General features: G+C 41.1%; 1 protein-coding gene across 1 annotated transcript in view; it reads right to left on the minus strand.

Moving 5' to 3' along the window:
* C11H12orf56 (chromosome 11 C12orf56 homolog) overlaps positions 1-22,580 on the minus strand; it is a 115,892-nt gene that overhangs the window by 25,906 nt on the left and 67,406 nt on the right. Inside the window, exons 4-6 of the mRNA XM_037996845.2 lie at positions 20,956-21,364; positions 15,690-15,763; positions 6,162-6,306 (exon numbers count right to left, since the gene is read on the minus strand). Coding sequence (XP_037852773.1) covers positions 6,162-6,306; positions 15,690-15,763; positions 20,956-21,364 — 628 coding nt within the window. The remainder of the gene's footprint in view (positions 1-6,161; positions 6,307-15,689; positions 15,764-20,955; positions 21,365-22,580) is intronic.

Consider the following 22,580-nt stretch of genomic DNA (forward strand, 5'->3'; position numbering starts at 1 on the left):
ACATTTGGGTTGGTTCCAAGTCTTTGCTATTGTGAATAGTGCCGCAATAAACATATGTGTGCATGTGTCTTTATAGTAGAATGATTTATAATCCTTTGGGTATATGCTTAGTAATGTGATCACTGGGTCAAATAGTATTTCTAGTTCTAGATTCTTGAGGAATCACCACACTGCCTTCCACAATGGTTGAACTAATTTAAACTCCCGCCAACAGTGTAAAAACGTTCCTATTTTCTCCACATCCTCTCCATCATCTGTTGTTTCCTGACTTTTTAATAATCACCATTCTAACTGGTGTGAGATGGTATCTCATTGTGGTTTTGATTTGCATTTCTCTGATGACCAGTGATGATGAGCTTTTTTTCGTATGTTTGTTAGCTGCATAAATGTCTTCTTTTGAAAAGTGTCTGTTCATATCATTTGTCCACTTTTTGATGGGGTTGTTTTTTCCTTGTAAATTTGTTGACATTCTTTGTAGATTCTGGATATTAGCCCTTTGTCAGATGGGTAGATTGCAAAAATTTTCTCCCATTCTGTAGGTTGTCTGTTCACTCTGATGATAGTTTCTTTGCTGTGCAGAAACTCTTTAGTTTAAGTGATCCCATTTGTCAATTTTGGCTTTTGTTGACATTGCTTTTGGTGTTTTAGATATGAAGTCTTTGCCCATGCCTATGTCCTAAATGGTATTGCCTAGGTTTGCTTCTAGGATTTTTATGGTTTTAGGTCCACCTTGAATTCATTTTTGTATAAGGTGTAAGGAAGGGGTTCAGTTTCAGTTTTCTGCATATGGCTAGCCAGTTTTCCCAACACCATTTATTAAACAGGGAATCCTTTCCCCATTGCTTGTTTGTATCAGGTTTGTCAAAGATCAGATGCTTGTAGATGTGTGCTGTTATTTCTGAGGCCTCTGTTCTGTTCCATTGGTCTATATATTTGTTTTGGTATCAGTACCATGCTGTTTGGGTTACTGTACGCTTGTATAGTTTGAAGTCAGGTAGCATGATGCCTCCAGCTTTGTTCTTTATGCTTAGTTTTGTCTTGGCTATGCAGGCTCTTTTTGGTTCCATATGAAGTTTAAAGTAGTTTTTTCCAATTCTGTGGAGAAAGTCAATGGGTAGCTTGATGGGGATAGCACTGAATCTATAAATTACTTTGGGCAGTATGGTCATTTTCATAATATTGATTCTTCCCATCCATGAGCATGGAATGTTTTTCCATTTGTTTGTGTCCTCTCTTATTTCCTTGAGCAGTGGTTTATAGTTCTCCTTGAAGAGGTCCTTCACATCCCTTGTAAGTTGTATTCCTAGGTATTTTATTCTCTTAGTAGCAGTTGTGAATAGGAGTTCACTCATAATTTGACTCTGTCTGTTATTGGTGTATAGGAATGCTTGTGATTTTTGCACATAGATTTTGTATCCTGAGACTTTGCTGAAGTTGCTTATCAGCTTAAGGAGATTTTGGGCTGAGATGGTGAGGTTTTATAAATATACAATCATGTCATCTGCAAACAGAGACAATTTGACTTCCTCTTTTCCTATTTGAATTATTTCCTTCTCCATTCACTTTGGCCTTTCATTTTTGACAACCGAATTAGAAGATCTGTTTTAGCCCAGGTAAGAACATTGTATTAAATAATGGCTGCAGTGTTTTCAAGTATAAAACAGATCATGAAAGCTTCATTTTTAGACATCAGATTAGGTTACTATTTCACAGGAGAACAGATTTGCAATTCAATATGAATAGCTTACAGCACCTGGAATATGCATGCATTGTGTTTGGCCTGAGGGAGAATACAAAAGTAAGTAAGATATATACTTGTCCTACAGAAGGTTATTATGATAAATAAGAAAAATGTACCAATAACTATAGTAAAAGGGAGGATATCTGTGCTAATTCTTGATGGTAGGAACTGTATCATAATCATGCTGTATTTCTAATACCTGTCACCAACCCTCACACCGATTAGGCATGAAACCTGTCTGATAATTGTTAAAGAGGAAGTGCTATGAAAGATGTCATAGAACTACATTGTTCAACTCGGTAGCTACTGGCCACAAGTGGCTATTTAAATTAATTTAAATTTAATAAAATTAACATTTTACTTTTTTAGTCATTAGCCACATTCAAGTGCTTAAAAGGCACATGTGGCTAGTGTCTGCTGTATTGAACAATGCAGATTATAAAACATCAAAGAGGCCGGGCGCGGTAGCTCAAGCCTGTAATCCCAGCACTTTGGGAGGCTGAGACGGGTGGATCACGAGGTCAGGAGATCGAGACCATCCTGGCTAACACGGTGAAACCCCATCTCTACTAAAAAATACAAAAAACTAGCCGGGCGAGGTGGTGGGTGCCTGTAGTCCCAGCTACTCGGGAGGCTGAGGCAGGAGAATGGCGTGAACCTGGGAGGTGGAGCTTGCAGTGAGCTGAGATCCAGCCACTGCACTCCAGCCTGGGCGACAGAGCGAGACTCCGTCTCAAAAAAAAAAAAAAAAAAAAAAAAAAAAATCAAAGAAAGTTCTATGGCACAGAATTGACAGAGAAGATCAAAAGGAGGAAGGTACTAAAGTTCCCCGTTCGGCATGACAAGAAAGGTAGAAAATGGCATTTGGGCTTAGCCTTGATGAATGGGTATGATTTTTAACAAGAGAAATTAGAAGAACAGTATTCTAGAGAAATCAAACAGCAGGGAGAAAAGAGAGCTAAGGAGAACAGGTATCCAAGTTATCCCACATAGCTCGATCTTGTAGAGGACAGAGGTGAGAGAGAAGATGAAGTGGTGGGTCGGGTCTGTTAGTCCTAACCTTATTCTCTTTCTCTCCATTCATTTTTTGCTCCACAGTCTAGGCCACAGGTACCAGCCCTGTTTTTACATTGGAGATGCTTAAATGACCTCTAGACTAACACTGGTGCTGATCCCATTAGGAGTACACATCAACATCCTTCTTAATCTAACCCTTAAGTGGTACTTCAGTTCTCCTACCTAAACATGCACTTTAAATCCAGTCCCTGATTGTGTCCAGTGTATCTGGGTGGACTTCCCCTTTGGGCACTGTCCTAAGTCCTTACCCAGTCCTCTCCCAGCTGCTCGCTTTACTCTTGACAATCTTTATGTCTTCATATTCCATAAAAGCTCTGTCCCCACAACCTAAACAAGCAGATCTTCCTGGTGCCAAATGTTTGTGCAGACATCCAGGTGTAATTCACCCACATGCTAAAATATCCTGATATTTCATTTAGCTCACTCTTATGGCTCTCACTCTTAGGCACTGTGCCTTTTCCAGGAGCATCTACATCTGGATTCGTTTTCCCAGTGCCCACCTTATCCAGATGGTAGCCTGATATGGTCCGGTTCTGTGTTCCCACCCAAATCCCATCTTGAATTGTAATCCCCACTGCCGAGGGAGGGTCCTGGTGGGAGGTGATTGGATCATGCATGCTGTTTTCATGATAGTGAGGGAGTCCTCATGAGATCTGATGGTTTAAAAGTGGCAGTTTCTCTGCACATTCTCTCTCTCTCCTGTTGCCATGTAAGACATGCCTTGCTTCCCCTTCGCCTTCTGCCATGATTGTAAGTTTCCTGAGGCCTCCCAGCCATGTGGAACTCTTTAAGTCTGTGGCAGGCCAGGTCTTCATAACAGCTGAACAGACAGGCCTCCATAACAACTGTTCCTGTGCTGACTGAGTGGTTATGTTAAATATTAAAAGCTGATAGAGCCAGTGTCCTTACACAAAGGCTGGGATGTAACAAAAGCCCACCAAGAGTTTTGCCCAGGCCTTTCCTGGGCCTTGAAGCATGACAAGATAATGAAGGAATTCTTAACAGGACCTGTTTAGAATTAAACGAGTTTTACTGGGGGTCTGAAAAAACTCCCCAGGCCTCCACAAACAAGTTTATTGGTGGTCTGAAGGAACTCCCCAAACCTCCATGGTTTAGCAGGAGGCAAGATAAAGGTAATCACCCCAGGACCTGGACCCATTTAGATTAAGTAAATTTACTGAGGCCCCAGAGGAAGGTCTTAAGGACCTTCCTTAGGTCCTGATCTAATCTTAGGCATAGATTAAAAGAAGTTAATCACTTATGGCTTTAGATGAATGCACTTACATGTTGACATATAGCTTAGAAGATATATCAGCTCTGGAAAACCTTGTAATTTTGAGTTGGTCTGGCGATAATTTCGAGGCCTTTTCCCTGTTACTGGTTACAGAAATAAACTCCCTTCTTTCCCAGTTCATCTGTGTCTCATTATTGGGCCATGAGAATAAGCAGCCTGACCCTTGGTTTGGTCCAGGAACAAGTGAACTAAACCTTCTTTCTTTATAAATCACCCAGTCTCATGTAGTATTTTTATAGCAGTGTGAGAATGGACTAATACACAGCCCCTTCCTGATAACCCCAGCCTACTAAAATAAAGGCCATACCTGTCCAAATTTGAAATCTGTGATTGGGGAGAGCCTTAAATGCCGAAGCCAAAGTCTGTACTTAATTTAGAAAGGAAAGTCGCAAGAAACTGTTGAACAAGCAATCCCATACAATCAGGGTTGTAGATTAAATTGATACTGTGTGTGGGATGGACTGGAGAGGTTTATTTGGGAAGAAGATAATCCTAATTTATTTACCCTTTCCACATGAATTCCATTCCATCTTCATAATCAAGATGGATTGGTCTTACTTGGTTGGTCATATTTTCCACAATCTTCTGAAGTTCTAGAGTCAAAACTTGGATGGTGTATTCCTCACAGGATGTATCCAGCACCAACCATTTTAGACTGTGCAGTACTATGTCATCCTTACCTGAGTCTCAGTGTCTCAGTGTGGTGGGACATTTGGCATATTACTCTCTACAGCTTATCTGCCTTCACCGTACTGATTTGCTTGGAACTGTTCTAGCTTTCCAATATTGCAGGAATTTCCTTAGTCCCAGGCAAACTGGAATAGTTGGTCACCCTAATCTGGGCAAACCAAAATGGTTGGTCACCCCACATAGGAAGGACCTAGAAGCTAATAAATGGCCAGGACTGCCTTGTACGGTTGGGAGTGCACATGCTTTACCATTGCTCAGTAAAATGATGGCAGCTACTTATGTGATCAATGGCCAGAATTAGGAAAAAATATGTGGCAATCAACATGAACACAGCCCTAGGCAGGGCTCACCCTCTCACCTAGGCCTCATTAGTGCCACACCAGGTTACTCACCTGGGCTTCTTAACTCTTTCACCTGAACCTGAAAATGAGGCATCTGTAATTTACTGAGTGAGAATGAGGTTGCATTGCCTCCCTAGGAGTCACATTTTTAAAAATACCAGTCCTATACTCAAAAATAATTTTTTAATTATATTTTTACAGTAGAGGAAACTGCACAATAAAACATCTTGAAATCAGCCAGGTACAGTGGCTCACGCCTGAAGTTGCAGCACTTTAGGAAGCCAAGGCAAGAGGATCACTTGAGCCCAGGAGTTTGAGACCAGACTGGGCAACAGAGTGAGACCCTGTCTCTGTTTAAAAAATAAACAGGCAGGGTGTGGTGGCTTATGCCCATAACCCCAGCATTTTGGGAGGCCAAGACAGGTGGATCACCTGAGGACAGAAGTTCAAGACCAACCTGGCCACCACGGTGAAACCTTGTCTCTACTGAAAACACAAAAAATTAGCCGGGCATGGTGGTGGACGCCTATAATCCCAGCTACTTGGGAGGCTGAGGCAAGAGAATGGCTTGTACCTGGGAGGCAGAGGTTGCAGTTAGCTGAGATCATGCCATTGCACTCCAGCTTGGGTGACAAAAGCAAGACTCTGTCTCAAAAAAATAAAAAATAAACAAACAAAAACTTCTTAAAATCTACTTTCCCATCTCACTGTCTATATATCTTGCATGCCAAAAATGTTCCTCCTAATATCTCTCCGTTGGCTCTGCCAACCCAATGCATGGGAGCTACTTTTTGCTACCACTCCCTTCTCTTCCCATCTCCCCTCGACACACACATATACATTACTGATTACGTCACAAAGTATCCAGCATTAAGACATGACTACATTAAATTTTATCGACATTTAAAAATACAGCATCAGAATACAAGACAACACTTATTTATATTTTAATTTATGCTTATATTTCGTAAACAGGAGACACAAGCTTTAAAGATTAAAAATAAAACAAAACCCTTACCTTCCAGAAAAGCCTTTTCAGAATGAAGTTTTTCTGGGCTGCTACTTTAAGCTCCATAATTAAAGGAAGTATCCTCCTCAAAGAATTGTCTTTAAGAAAAAGTTCAGATTTAAGTTGACTGAAGTGCTTAATTTTCTCCTCAGATCTACAGAAACAGAAGAAAATTTTCCACTTAAAAAATGGTAAGAAATAGCAGTTTAGGAATATCGATGATTACTGACAGGTTTGTTAAACTTTGTTACTAATGGGCTTTTCATATAGTTTTATTCTTCTAGCCTTAGTACTCATCAGTAGTGAAACTTGCTCCCCGCAAATTGAACTGTTTGTTACTCTCCAAACATACTTTTTTGCCCATGCCCCTTAACTCAAGCTGTTCCTATACCAGGAATACTCTCACTGTCCCTGGTAAATTTCTGTCCCTCTTTCATTTACCATAATCCATGAACCTTTATGTAATATTTTTCTTTCAATCAACTAGCTTTAAAAAAAAAAAAAAAAAGTTTATAAAGAAAATGTTGTGTCACTTTCCAGGGAAAACCAGTATCACTTTGTGTAAATGGCATGAAAGCACCATAAATTCTAAGTCAATGCTCCATGGTCTGAGCCTGAAGCTGGCTTCTCTGTGAGGAAAGGGCAGATGAGCATGTGTTCCAGAACTGTCACTAGTGGCCCCAAGCTGAGAGGTTCTCCCTGATGAGATCAGCCTAGCTGGAAAAAGGAATCACATATTTCCACCATGGAATTCAAAGTTGTTTCATGCCATATCAGAGTACCACCGGGAATCATCTCCCCTTACTGAACCATGTGCATTCCACACTTAAGGAAAAGCTGGCTTAGCAGAAAAACCTTCTCCTCAGATCTTTCCCTAATTCCACCAACAAATGCAGCCCTTCTCCCACTGCAGTTTTTTCACACTCCTAGTATCACATTAATCCCGTTTCACTCATTGTAGTTAGTTACTCGTGTACCTATCCTAGCCCCTCAGCTGACTTTTAGCAACTTGGAAAAAATGTCTCCGGGTTAAATATTGTTTCCACCTCCCACTGTGCTCAGTAATAACAACTTGACTAGGTGGCTGGCTCTGGCCTGAGTGCTTTCCGTAGACTCGTTCTTGCACTGAGCTGACTCCACTGTGGGGACCGAGCTGGAAATTACTATCGCATTTTACAGGAAGTTGTAGGGAGGTTTAAGTAAGCTGTCTACGCTCACACAAATTCAGAGAGCCAGGGTGCAAGGTAACAGTAGGAAAGATAGTTCATGTTCTGTGTAGATTGATGGAATCTTAAAATTTCTGACTTGAAGTAAAAACATTTTTTACTGCTTACTCCAGAAACCTGTACCAGCCGTTTATCCCAATACTAGCTACTGCATGGAATGTTGGTACTTGCCTACTACCTCCCGCTTTATTTAAAAAACATCTAAGATGTTCTCCTTTGTCCAATCAATAAATCGCTCTTATTAACCTGAAAATTAAGACTTTTTTTGAAAAAATGGTCTCTTTTCTAGTGGAGGTGCTGGAGGGAAACTGATCATTATGAATTCAATAATAGCAAGCAGAGAGGCAGAGGAGCATAATGATTATGAGCATGAAGACTGAGGTCAGAATCCTAGATCTGCCCCGACTCAGTTAGGTCATTACCACGGTCAAGTTACATAGCTTCTCTGCGCCTCAACTTCCTCATGTGTAAAATAGGAATAATGATAGTACCTATCCAAATGTGCTGGGTTTTTTGTTTGTTTTGAGACGGTACCTCACTCTGTCACCCAGGCTGGGGTGCCGTGGCATGATCTTGGCTCATCGCAACCTCTGCCTCCTGAGTTCAAGCAATTCTCCTGCCTCAGCCTCCTGCGTAGCTGGGATTACAGGCGAGCACCACCATGCCCAGCTCATTTTTTGTATTTTTAGTAGAGATGAGGTTTCACCATGTTGGTCAGGCTGATCTCAAACTCCTGACCTCAGATGATCCACCCACCTCCGCCTCCCAAAGTGCTGGAATTACAGGTGTGAGCCACTACGCCTGGCCAAATGTGCTATTTTGATATTTTAGTTAATGCATGTCTTCATACACACTAAGTGTTTGATAAATGGTCTCTAAATAAAGCAGGAATAAGTTTGAGATCCTGCTTCGCTATCCACTTCTAATTAGCACCATATTTCATTTAAAAAATAACTATGAAATCCCTCTACTCTTTTAGAACTCCAACAACAGAAATGTAGATTTTACAAACAAAAGAGCTTAGAAAAGCAAAAACTCAAATAAGATACAGTATCAGCAGAATTATTTTGAAATTGATTTTCCTGTTTTTTCATTTGGAGTCAGCAATTTGCTAAGATCCGCAATAAAAATAAACTGTTTTTAATCCTTTGCCAACTAGGATAATAGATTGTAATGCCAAACTAATTTTTTTTAATGGCCAAAAAAATTTTCACAGAAAACAGCATATTAATCTCTTCAGACTAAAAATCAATTCATACATAAATGGAGGTCTCATACACATCATACATTTAAGTTGGAGTACACATTCTATATTACTGCAGATATGCTATGAATAATAATTTCTTTGGGGATTCAGAAAATATTAGCTTATACATAGATGACAAACTTCATTTGACTGAAGAGATAAGAAAAAGTTGAATGCCAGAAGACTCCATTATTCAATTTAGGAATAAGAGGAAAATCTATACTAATGTTAACAGATACTCTATTTTCATCAGGTGGAAAACATAAATTCACCAAAATAATGTTGCAGGAAGGTGTTTCTTTTTTTTTTTGGGGGGGGGGGTGTTTAGACAGAGTCTTGCTCTGTCACTCAGGCTGGGTTCAAGTGATTCTTGTGCCTCCTGAGAGTAGCTGGGACTACAAGTGCATACTACCACACCTCGTTAATTTTTGTACTTTTAGTAGAGACAAGGTTTTGCCATGTTGGTCAGGCTGGTCTCAAACTCCTGGCCTCAAGTAATCTGCCCACCTCAGCCTCTGAAAGTGCTGGGATTACAGGCATGAGCCACTACACCCAGCCTCAGGAAGGATTCTTAATCCAATAATAAGCTCTATTTTTCTTGTATTTTTTCATCTTTCTAGACCTTTACTATAAATAATACCTCACATTTGTAAAGCACTGGAAAGGCTCTTCCTATATTATCTCAGAAGCACTGTGTATGATTTTCACAGTGGTCGGGTTGCAGAACCGTCCCATCTGTGACACAGTTCTGAATTGAAAACCTAAAGGATGTTTATTCCTTTAAACTGAAGATGTCTTGCAGTTAGAGGCTTTTTCTTGGGTATCACTGCATCCTTCACAGTGCATTTGAAATCACTGCATTTTAAGTATGTTGCTTTCAGGAAATAGTAAGAAATACGCTTTTCCTGAGCCAAGAGAGTGGTAGAACTCATCCTTCTTGCCTTCAGGAATAAATTTCAAGCCACACACACACAGAATTTGAGTCTTTTTTATTATACAATTAGCTTTAAAATCACTTTAAATAAAACACCAAAATGAAAACTGATGCTTTTTTTAGAGTAAACATCTGAACACCTACAGAAATTTTAAGCCATCCGTATAACATTTTAAAAAAGAAATCCCAAATATTATGTCACTTAACTCTTACATACCTCAGAATGCATCTCTAAATAAAATCAATACTTTCTTACAAAATGATTATCACCTCCTACAAAATTATCAAAAATTCTTTGTTATTGCTAATACTCAGTCTTTTTTTTTTTTTTTTTTTGAGATGGAATCTCGCTCTGTCACCCAGGCTGGAGTGCCGTGGCACAATCTTGGCTCACTGCAACTTCCACCTCCCAGGTTCAAGCGATTCTCCTGCCTCAGCCTCCCGAGTAGCTGGGACATACCACCATGCCTGTCTAATTTTTGTATTTTTGTAGAGACAGGGTTTCACTATGCTGGCCAGGCTGGTCTTGAACTCTTGACCTCAAATGATCTGCCTGCCTCAGCCTCCCAAAGTGCTGGGATTACAGGTGTGAGCCACCGTGCCCGGCAGGACTCAGTCCATTTTCAAATTGTTCTATTGACTTAAAAATGTGTTTTTATGGCTGGGTGTGGTGGCCCAGGGGTATAAATCCCAGCACTTTGGGAGGCCAAGGTGAGAGGATTGCTTAAACCTAGGAGTTCCAGACCAGCCTGGGCAATATAATGAGACTCCATCTCTATAAAAAAAAAAAAAAACATAGAAAAAATTAGCCAGCCATGGTAGTGTGTGCCTGTAGTCCCAGCTACTCGGGAGGCTGAGGTGGAAGGATTGCTTGAGCCCAGGAGGTCAAGGCTACAGTGAGCCGTGATCAAGCCACTTCACTCCAGCCCTGGTGACAGAGTAAGACCCTCTCTCAAAAGTAAATAAAATATAAACCAGTGGGCACAGTGTCTCATGCCTATAATCCTAGTACTTTGAGAGGCCTAGGCAGGTGGATTGCCTGAGCTTAGGAGTTCGAGACCAGGCTGGGCAACATGGCAAAACCCAGTCTCTACTAAAAAACTACATGAAATTAACCAGGCATGCTGGCGCATGCCCGTAGTCTCAGCTACTCAGGAGGCTGAGGCATGAGAATTGCTTGAGCCTGGGAGGCGGAGATTGCAGTAAGCCAAGATCGTGCTACTGCACTACAGCCTGAGTGAGGGCGGAAGACCCTGTCTCAATACATACATACATACATACATACATACATACATACATAAAATATGAAAATGTTTTCTTACATTTGGTTTGTTAAAATCAAGACCTAAATAAGATGCTTCTTATATTTGCTTGTTATGTTTCTTAAGTCTTTCAAAAAAATTTTTTTCTATATCACATCATCAAGCAATAAAATTTTTTATTATGGAAATTTTCAAACATACATCAAAATGGAGAAAATTTTATAAGAAATCCCATGCACCCGGCTGGGTGGTGGCTCATGCCTGTAATCCTAGCACTGTGGGAGGCTGAGGCGGGCAGATCACCTAAGGTCAGGTGTTCAAGACCAGCCTGGCCAACATGGTGAAACCCCTCCTCTATTAAAAATACAAAAATTAGTAGGGCATGGTGGTGCATGCCTGTAATCCTAGCTACTCAGGAGGCTGCGGCAGGATAATTGCTTGAACCTGGGAAGTGGAGGTTGCAGTGATCTGAGAGCGTGCCATTACACTCCAGCTTGGGCACAGAGCAAAACTCCATCAGGAAAGGAGAGGAGAGGAGAGGAGAGGAGAGGAGAGGAGAGGGAAGGGAGAAAGGAAGGGAGAAAGGGAGGGAGGGAGGGAGGGAGGGAGGGAGGGAGGGAGGAAGGAAGGAAGGAAGGAAGGAAGGAAGGAAGGAAGGAAGGAAGGAAGGAAGGAAGGAAGGAAGGAATCCCATGTACCTATCATCTTGCTCTAATAATTTTCAATATTTTGCCAATCTGGTTTTATCTATTCTTTTACATACACATACAAACACACGTATATACTTTTTAAAAATTTGAACTAAAATATATATAACAAAGTTTCCCATCATGTCCATTTTTAGGTGTACAATTTGGTGGCATTGAGTGCATTCACAATGTTCTACAAGTATCACCACTATCCATTTCCAGAACTTTTTCATCTTTCCAAACAGAAATTCTATACCCATTAAACAATAACTCTCCCTTCACCACTCTCCCCAGCCCCTGGAGATCTCTATTCCATTTTCTGTCTCTACAAATTTGCCTATTTTAAGTACCTCACATAAGTGAAATCATATATTTGCCCTTTTGTATCTGGCTTATTTCTAGCCTGATGTCTTCAAGGTTCATCCATGTGGTAGTAGTAGAATTTCCTTCCTTTTTAAGACTAGCATACTCACACTGTTTGTTTGTTTGTTTGCTTGTTTTTGAGATGGAGTCTCACTCTGTTGCCCAGGCTGTAGTGCAGTGGCGCCATCTCAGCTCACTGCAGCCGCTGCCTCCCGGGTTTAAGGGATTCTCATACCTCAGCCTCCCGAGTAGCTGGGATTACAGGCATGTGCCACCAAACCTGGCTAATTTTTGTATCTTTAGTAGGGACAGGGTTTTGCCATATTAGCCAGGCTTATCTCAAACTCCTGGCCTCAAGTGATCCTCCCTCCTTGGCCTCCGAAAGTGCTGGGATTATAGGTGTGAGCCACTGCACCTGGCTTATCATACTCACACTTTTAAGTCAGATTCAGGTTTAATTGTTTTAACAAAAATACTTCATAGGTGGTGCTGTGTATTTTATATCACATCAAATAATGAGGCACACAAAGTCTGGCTGTCTCACTGAAGTGATACTAAGACAATGGCTTTAGTTATTTACAACATGATCCCTCCATTTTGAAGTTTCCTTTCACCCTTTTTTTTGTCGTTTTTTTAATCTCTTTTTCTGTTAGAGACAGTCTCTCTCTGTCACTCAGGCTGGAGTGCAGCGGTGCAATCACAGCTTATTACAGCCTCCATCTCCTGGGCTCAAGTGGTCCTCCTACCTCAGCCTCCCAAGTAGCTGGGACCACAGGCACACCCAGCATTTTTAAATTTTTTTGTTGCTTAGGCTGGTCTCAAACTCCTGAGCTCAAGCAATCCTCCCATTTTGGTCTCCCAAAGTGCTGGGATTATAGGCATGAGCCACCGTACCTGGCCCCATTTCACCTTTCTGTCTAATGGTTTCATCCACTGAAGATAGTTAAATGAATCTGTCATTTCATTACAGGCTAAAAAATTGTAATTTTCTAATTCTGTTAAGCCTTCTGCATTTATTAGCTGGAATTCTGTAAAATGAAATTTGCACTCATCACCTAGGGCTACTTGGTTATCCTGAACTGGATATGGTTCATGGAGGAAAGGAAGAGTATATTATATTTTTTCCATTTGTTTGATGATTTGCAGAGTAATGAATTGGTGCCCTATTTTTTTCTAATGTTCCATGTGTTTTATTTCCTTGGAGGTAGGGAGGGAGGGCCCTCTCTCTATCATGCATCGTTATACACTTCTGAATTTTTATATATTCATTATGTTTCAATCATCTCATTTCTTATTTTTTTCTTCTTCTTCTTATATTTTGCTCTTTCACCCAGGCTAGAGTGAAGTGGCGTGATCTCGGCTCACTGCAACCTCCACCCCCCAGGTTCAGGTGATTCTCCTGCCTCAGCCTCCCAAGTAGCTGAGATTACAGGCGCCCGCCATCACGCCCAGCTAATTGTATTTTTAGTAGAGATGGAGTTTTGCCATGTTGGCCAGGCTGGTCTCGAACTCCTGACCTCAGGTGATCTACCCACTTCGGCCTCCCAAAGTGCGAGGATTACAGGTGTGAACTATTGTACCCGGCCTCATTTCTTATTTTTTTCTGATGCTCAAGTTGTCCCATCTTTGGTTACTGGGAGCTCCTTCATGTGGGTTCCTGTGCCCTTTACTTAGGGCCCTGTCCTTGCTTTCTGGAATAAACTGTTTCAGATTCATTTTGCGTATGTCCTGCCCCAGACCTAGAATCAGCCATGCCTCTAAGGAACGTTGGTCCCTTTGAGTGGGGAATGAATATGCATCTTTTAAAATTAACTTAGCTCATTTACATGACTCTCCAATATCAGCTCAATATCATGACTTACATGATATCAAAATTGCTAACACTGTCAATTCACTGAGTGCTTACTGTGTGCAAAGCACTGTTTTAAGTAAGAAAAAGACCAAGAGTAATAAGGCATAGTCTTTGCCTTCTAGGGGTTCACAATCTAATGGAAGAGAGAGTCACATCACTAGTAACTACTACCATATACAGCCAACCTGTGATAAGAATATAGTAGAACTCTGAAGTCTGGATACAATTCAAACTCCTTAGCCTTGCATATAGGGCCTTTTATGCTCTGTTCTCATAAGTACTAGAGACTACTTACGATCAGTAGTCTCTATCTTATCTTATTTATCCATTCATTCCAGGGTCCCTGCCCTTAAGGAATGTATTGCATAACAGGGCAGCAAATAATGAAACAGGCCATCATAATGCAGACTGGTAAGTACTACAAGATGTGTGAGCAAGCCAGGCGTGGTGGCTCAACTCTGTAATCCCAGCACTTTGGGAGCTGAAGAGAGAGGATCATGAGGTCAGGAGTTTGAGACCAGCCTGGCCAACATGGTGAAACCCAGTCTCTACTAAAAATAAAAAAATTAGCTAGGCATGGTGGTGGGTGCCTGTAATCCCAGCTACTCGGGAGGCTGATGCAGAATTGCTTGAACCCGGGAGGCGGAGCTTACAGTGAGCCGAGATTGCGCCACTGCACTCCAGCCTGGGAAACAGAGCAAGACTTTGTCTCCAAAAAAAAAAAAAAAAAAAAAAAAAAAACAGAAAGAAAAAAATGTGTGAACATAGGGCATTATGTTCTGGAGTGTCAAGAAAGATTTTCAGAGAAAATGATCAATAAGCTGAGACTCGATGAGCTGAAGTTATTCAGGAAGAGGAAGAAGAGTACAGTGGTGTTCCAGAAGAGGTGCCATCATGATAGGCTCCAGAGGGAAGAGAACAGGGAGCTTCCTGAAAATTGTGAGAAGTTCATTTGGAGCAGGAGCTTAGGGCAAGAGTGAGGATGGTTACAACAGTTGAGGACAGAAACATAAAAAGAGATGTCATACATATTTTTTGTACACTGTTTAGACTTTCACTTAAGGGCAATGGGAAGCCATTCAAAGGCTTCCTGGGAGGAGTTACATGATCAGATTTGTGCTTCAGAAAGATTCCTCTGTTGTAATGGAGAATGGGCTGAAGAGGAGCAAGAGTGAAGGCAGACAGACCAGCTAGGAAAACAACGTAGGAGCCCAGAACTGAGATAACTGGGCCTGAGCGAGTGGCCATGGAAAGAAGTGGACGTTATCCAGAGATAGTAAAGGAGCAATAAATAAGGCATGCGGTGAGTGGCTGGATTCCAGAAAAGGTGAAGGGGAGAGAGGAGGCAAGGGTGACTTCAAGGACTCTGGCTTAGGTGATCTGGGGATAATGACATCATTCCCTGTGTTAGGAAACACAAGAGGAAAGTCAGGTTCCAGAGGGAAGATGCTGAGTTCTCTTTTGAATATATTGACTTTAAGGTTCTTATGAGACATACAGAAGATGTCCAGTGTATACTTGTGTTTGCGGACTTAACTGTCAGGGCAGGCAGATGAGGTAGAGATATAATTGTGATAGCCGCACATACAACACAGAGTTAGGGGTGGCAAAGAGGGTCGGGCGCGGTGGCTCACACATGTAATCCCAGCACTTTGGGAAGACAAGGCAGGAGGACCACCTGAGATCAGACCAATCTAACCGACCTGGCCAACATGGCAAAACTCCTGTCTCCACTAAAAAATACAAAAATTAGCCGGGTTTGGTGGCGGGCACCTGGAGTCCTAGCTACTCAGGAGACTGAGGCAGGAGAATCTCTTGAGCCCAGGAAGTGGAGGTTACAGTGAGCCAAGATTACGCCACTGCACTCCAGCCTGGGAAACAGCGAGACTCAGTCTCAAAAAAAGGAGGGGCAAAGAGGAGAGAAAAATCCCCCATGGAACTTTATCATACATCATCACTTCTTACCTATATGGCTTTTGACTTCCAATAGCGGGACTGAACTTACTAGCATAGAAGGGATCTTGTAAAAGGGTAGCTTTCTGAAAAAGGAAAAAGTAGAAATTGTTAGAATTTTTATTTACTGAAGATCGATTCCCCCTACCTTTAGTCAATATTATATATCTATTCTTTAAGCCCTCCTATAGTACACGATTTGTTTATAGAGGTCATTCAAGTGTTTCACAATACCACAGGGAATTTTTTCTTATCTAATTTTTTAAAAGTTTTAAATATAACACTTGCTTATTATAAAATGAAATCATTTATCAAAATCACACAGTTTAGATAAAGTAAAGGATAAACGTTCTCTGTTTTTCCCTACCCCTTCCATCCCACTATGCAACGTGTCTGATCATGGAGCCAGGTGCCATGGCTCGCACCTGTAATCTCAGCTACTTTGGAGGCTGAAGCAGGTGGATCGCATGAGTCCAGGAGCTGGAAGCTGCAGTGAGTTATGATTGTGCCACTACACTCCAGCCTGGGCAACAGAGCAAGACTTTGTGTCTAACATTTTTTAAAGTATCTATCATCTGTTTGGTTTAGGTCCTTCCAGGCATATAAAGACATATGAATTATAAACACATAAATTTATAGTATTTATATATTTTTAATCTATATTTAATCCTAAATTATATCACAGATATTAATCTGGAACTTGATTTAACTTAATATATGGTGGATGGTTTTTCATGTCTGTGTATATAGATTTACCAATTTATGGCCTGGCGCAGTGGCTCACGCTTGTAATCCCAGCACTTTGGGAGGCCGAGGTGGGTGGATCATGAGGTCAGGAATTCGAGACCAGCATGGCCAACATGGTGAAACCCTGTCTCTACTAATAATACAAAAATTAGCTGGGAATGGTGGCGCATGCCTGTAATCCCAGCTACTCAGGAGGCTGAGGCAGGAGAATTGCTTGAACCTGGGAGGCAGAGGTTGCGGTGAGCCGAGATCACACTATTGCACTCCAGCCTGGGCAACAAGAGCGAAACTCCATCTCAAAAAAAAAAAAAAAAAAAAAAAGATTTACCGATTTACTTCAATTTTTTTTTTTTTTTAAGGAGACAAGGTCTCACTCTGTCACCCAGGTTGCAGTAGAGTGGCATGATCATACCTCACTGCAGCCTCAAACTCCTGAGCTCAAGCAGTCCTCCTGCCTCAGCCTCCTGAAGAGCTAGGACTACAGACATGTTCTACCACGCCAGGCCAATTTTTTACTTTTTATTTTTTAGTTGGGATGGGGTCTTGCTATGTTGACCAGGCTGGTCTTGAACTCCTAGCTTCAAGCGATCCTCCCTTCTGAGCCTCCCAAAGTGCTAGGATTACAGGCATGAGCCACTGCATCCAACCAATATCAATCCTTTTAATGATTATTTAGTATTCCATAGCATAGATATACAACACTTTTGTTAACTATTTCCTTATGAATGGAGTTATTCTTCCTTAAATCTTTAGTGTTGCCATTTCTCATTTATTCTGGGTCCTCAAAATAGACATACAGTGTTCAGCAATTTCTCTAAATAATCTTTTATTTATGTTGAAGTTTAAGACATGTCAGAGGAATTTCTGAAATGTTGCTGATTTGACATTGCAGACAAGCTTTTTTTTTTTTTTGAGATGGAGTTTCGCTCTTGTTGCCCAGGCTGGAGTGCAATGGCACGATCTTGGCTAACTGCAACCTCCACCTCCCAGGTTCAAGCAATTCTCCTGCCTCAGTTTCCTGAGTAACTGGGATTACTGGCGCCCACCACCACGGTCAGCTAATTTTTGTATTATTAGTAGAGACAGGGTTTCACCATGTCGGCCAGGCTGGTCTCAAAATCCTGACCTCAGGTGATCCGCCCACCTCAGCCACCCAACCTGTCTTGTGCTTAATATCAGAGTGGTGTATTGGGTGGATGGTGGCAGGGGAGATATGTGCTTTTTCTTACTACTTTTGTCATTGTTCTACTTTTTTTTTCTTCTTTTTTTTTTTTTTTTTTAAAGCAGCCTTTCTTCCCTCTCCAAATATTTATGTTTTCTTTAAATCCAGAATTTTAATTTGGGGTATCCCATATTTAGCTTTGTAGCAGCTATCTTCACAATGTATACAAGGCAAATTACCACATTTCATCTTTACAAAATTTAAGGCGCTTAACAACCCAGGTGTAACTATTTTTGGTGAATGTTACAGATAAAATGGATTATGGAAGGAGGCTCAGCTCTTTGGAAATCTTTAAAATCAGGATGAGTGCTGGTAATTTCTAATTAGATGGTTTGGGTTAATTTTATGTAAAAGTACAGGGAAAGTTAAAATGTCTAATGTGGCTGGGCACAGTGGCTCACCCCTGTAATCCTAGCACTTTAGGAGGCCGAGGCAGGCAGATCACCTGAGGTCAGGAGTTCAGGACCAGCCTGGTCAACATGGCGAAACCCTGTCTCTACTAAAATACAAAAATTAGCCGGGCATGGTGGTGCGTGCCTGTAATCCCAGCTACTCGGGAGGCTGAGGCAGGAGAATCACTTGAACCCAGGAGGCAGAGGTTGCAGTGAGCCAAGATCATGCCACTGCACTCCAGCCTGGGCAACAACAGCGAAACTCCATCTCAAAAAAAAAAAAGAAAAAAAGTGTTTATATTGAACTAGAAGCTTATTGTTAGTAGAATGAGTTCTAACTTGATTTCTCACTTACATGTGAAATATTTGGTTATTCATTTTCCATCTTTCAAGGAAGAAGTAGAACATTATTGTAATTTTTTAACTTATTTTATTTTTTTACATTTTATTTTATATATATTTTTTCAGACAGTCTCACTCTGTTACACAGGCGGGAGTGCAAGTGGCACAATCTTGGCTCACTACAACGTCCACCTCCCAGGCTCAAGTAATCCTCCTCTCAGCCTCCCAAGTACATGCACACCACATGCCTGGCTAATTTTTAGTATTTTTTGTAGAGATGGGATTTCACCATGTTGTCCAGGCTGGTCTCGAATTCCTGAGCTCAGGCAATCCACCTGCTTCAGCCTCCCAAAGTGCTGGGATTATACGCATAAGGCACCACGCCTGGCCTTACTTTTTATTTTAAAGATGGGGTCTTGCTTATTGCCCAGGCTGGTGTGCAGTACTGTGCAGCAGAGCTTCTAACTCCTGGGCTCAAACGATCCTCCTGTCTCAGCCTCTGGAGTAACTAGTACTGTAGGTGCATGCCACCACACCTGGCTAAGAGAACGTTATTTTCAATGAGAGTATCTATCAACTCATAAAGATAGTCTTCCTCCACCCACATTTATTTCAATGGTCATAGAAAAAAAAAATCGGACTACCTAGATTCAAATCCCAGCTCTACACTAGCTATGTGGCTTTGCATATATCATTTAATTTCTCTGTGCTTCAACTTCCTCATCTATAAATTGAGAATAACAGTCCTACCTCATAGGGTTGTTGTAAAAATTAAACAAGTTAATATCCATGAAGCATCAGGCTCCATTCTATTGTTATTATGGAGTAGGAAATTAACAATAGATATTAGTTATTGTTACTGCATTTATTATTGCAAAGACTATTTATAGCTTAGAAGGTGATGAGTTCGCCAGCCTGAGTGCTCCAACCATGTGTCTGCTACGTAATTTAAAAGTAGTGCTAAAACCTGAAGCTGGGCAATTCAGGGAAGCATAAACAGTTATTTTGAAGTATTCACATAGATCTTTTAAAGTCAGTTAAGTTTTCATTTTTCCATTAGAATATATGAGATCTTTTTTTAATAGACCAGAGTTTTCCTCTATTTGTAATTTGTTTACATTTTTAATTTGAAGAAAGCAGCCTAAAAATTTAGAAAGGAATTTTAAATATTTGAAGCCTTCCAAACAGTGGTATAAGAAAAAAATTAAGGATTGTCTTGTAATCTTTCATAATTTTAGCCATTTATAAAACCCTGGCTTCCTAGTTTCTTCTGACTGAAACAGCCCTTTATTATTATTATTATTATATTGAAGGATTAATAATAAAAAGTATATACTACTGAAGATAAAGGGATTCTATTACTCTTTTAATAATTACTTATTTTTTAAATCGATTCTAATAAAAAGGTCCCTAAATGGGAGTTCTGACTCTGTCCCTAAAGTTATATAATCTTGACTAAATTACTTTAAAATGTTGTGTTTCGGCCAGGCGTGGTAGCTCACGCCTGTAATCACAGCACTTTGGGAAGCCAAGGCAGGTGGATCACCTGAGGTCAGGAGTTCGAGACCAGCCTGACCAACATGGCAAAATCCCTTCTCTACCAAAAATACAAAAATTAGGCTTGGTGGTGGGCACCTATCATCCCAGCTACTCAGGAGGCTGAGGCAGGAGAATCAGTTGAACCTGGGAGGTAGAAGCTGCAGTGAGCCGAGATCACACCACTGTACTCCAGCCTGGGCAACAAGACCAAAACTCTATCTCAAAAAAAAAAGAAAAAAAAAAAAGTTTGTGTTTCAGTTACCTCGTTTATAAAATAAGGACTCAGCCTAGTGATCTCTAGATAAATTTATCTGATCCTATAACAAGGTCTCCCCCATCAACCCACTTTCAATAGCACAGCTAAGCAATACTGACAACGTTGAAACTTACCTGAGGTCTTTGTCACCCAGCAACTGCAAAAGACCACCTGCTCACACATATTCCAAGATAAGACCTGTCTCCCTCCTTCTTCATGACTTCCTTGACTCACCTTACTTACTTGCCTCTACAAAACCCCAGGTGTTTTTTTGTTTGTTTGTTTTGTTTTGTTTTGTTTTTTAAGACAGAGTCTCCGTCTGTTGCCCTGGAGTGCAGTCTCAGCTCACTGCAACCTTCGCCTCTCGAGTTCAAGTGATTCTCAACCTCCCAAATAGCTGGGATTACAGACGCGCGCCAGCACATTCAGTTTATTTTTGTATTTTTTACTAGAGACAGGGTTTCACCATCTTGGCCAGGCTGGTCTCAAACTTCTGACGTCAAGTGATCCGTCCACCTCGGCCTCCCAAAGTGCTGGTATTACAGGCATGAGCCACCATGCCCGTCCAGAAACTGCTCATTAATGAGCATTTTTCCCTATTGCAATCACCTAAATAAAATCATCTCCTTAATTGTTCAGTACATTTTGTTTTTCAAAATATTATTAAATTCCAAGGCTAAATTTCCAAAACGGGAGGTAAAGGAGGGAGGAGGGCTTGTTTACTCTAAAAAATAAAATAAATAAAACTTCAGGTCAAGGTTTACTTAGGGGTACACTTACTATATTATAATTGTTCCATGAACTTTTTAAGTGCAGGAATATTGATGAGGTTGTGGAAATAACATACAAATGAAGTTCTGACTCCTTTTTCTCTAAATTTGAGTCGCTCTGCGAAGGGGAATCTAGGAGGGAATTTCCTAAGTAAAACTCATTTCCGTTCCCACTGCACTTGAAAGGAATTTCACTTATGGAGTTGTTGTGATCTGGAAGTCCCTGAGGTTCTTTTGTGTTTGTTGTGCAAGATGGCTTGCTGACAGCCTTGCCAGTTGCTGGTGCAGACTGAGAGCTCCTCCTGGAGGGGGAAGGTAGGGGTCGAAAGGCACCTTGGCCATGAAGGGACAGTTTTTGGACGCCTGGACGAGGACAGAGAGTTGAGTTCTTGGACGGTGTACTGCTCTCCTGCTGGTCCCTGTCAGGTAGAATTTAGTGTTAAACATGACATGCAAAATTTCACAGTAAGCAACAAAGAGAACTGGTAGTTTAAGACTCTGAACACAAATGTTTTCTCACAGAAGGAATGCTTGTTAAAACAAGGAAGTCATTACACCTCGCTGGTAATCACCCATTGACTAGAGGAGATATGATACTGCAATCTTTTGGTATACTTTTCTGTATTCAGAAATAAACTGTATTTCTGAAATACATGTTATTTCATATAACGAAGCACTTTGTATATTGAAAGCATTGTGCCTGTCTTTCATGGAGCCCTGATATTTCCACTGAAAGGACTTTTCATGCTAGTTTTGAAACCTAATTGTCCTTTAATTGTACATTGCTAATGGATCCTACAAACAAAAATCTATTCAAATAGGGATACGAAGAGAGGGGTTTTGTTTGTTTATTTGTTTGTTTGAGACAGGGTCTCACTCTATCACGCAGGCTGGAGTACTGTGGTACGACCTGGGCTCACTGTAACTGCCACCTCCCAGGCTCATGTGATCCTCCCACCTCAGCCTCCTGAGTAGCTGGGACTACAGGTTCGTGCCACTGTGGCCAGCTAATTTTTGTATTCTTTTGCAGTGATGGGGTGTCACTATGTTGCCCAGGTTGGTCTCAAACTCCTGGGCTCAAGTGATCTGCCCACCTCCAGCTCCATCTCCCAAAGCGCTGGGATTACAGGCCTGCACCACTGTGCCTGGCCTGAGATTTTTTTAATGGTGTTTTCTTTAATTCCCCTCCTGCTAATACTCTTCTGATTTTCCCAATAGCATCAGCACTTTTTTCAGAATCAATGCTGTGTCCTTTACCTTCCCTATTCTCTCCAGCAGACCATGACCTTTCTTTACTTTGCTGCACGAGGAAACACATTAAGGAAGCTTAGAAGTTGCAGAGTTTGGTGAGACCTAAATTCCAATCCTGGCTCTGCCACTTAATGGTTATGTGACCTTTGTTAAACAAAGTTTATGAGAGGCCATTGTTTTCAACTAGCCTCCTGCGTGAGGCCCCAGCAGAACAGACCAAAACAGAAGGGAGTCCCTTGTGCTTAGTACCAGTAATCAAACTGAACTTGGAAACTGACCAGCTTTCCAGAAAAACAGATTCCAGTCAACCTAAGTCAATAATGAAGTAGTGTCCTCTGTTTTAACCCTCTAAGAACAGTAGCTTTGAAACAAGTAATCCAATTT

Source organism: Chlorocebus sabaeus, chromosome 11 (assembly GCF_047675955.1).
Source record: "Chlorocebus sabaeus isolate Y175 chromosome 11, mChlSab1.0.hap1, whole genome shotgun sequence".
Classification (NCBI taxonomy): Eukaryota; Metazoa; Chordata; class Mammalia; order Primates; family Cercopithecidae; genus Chlorocebus; species Chlorocebus sabaeus.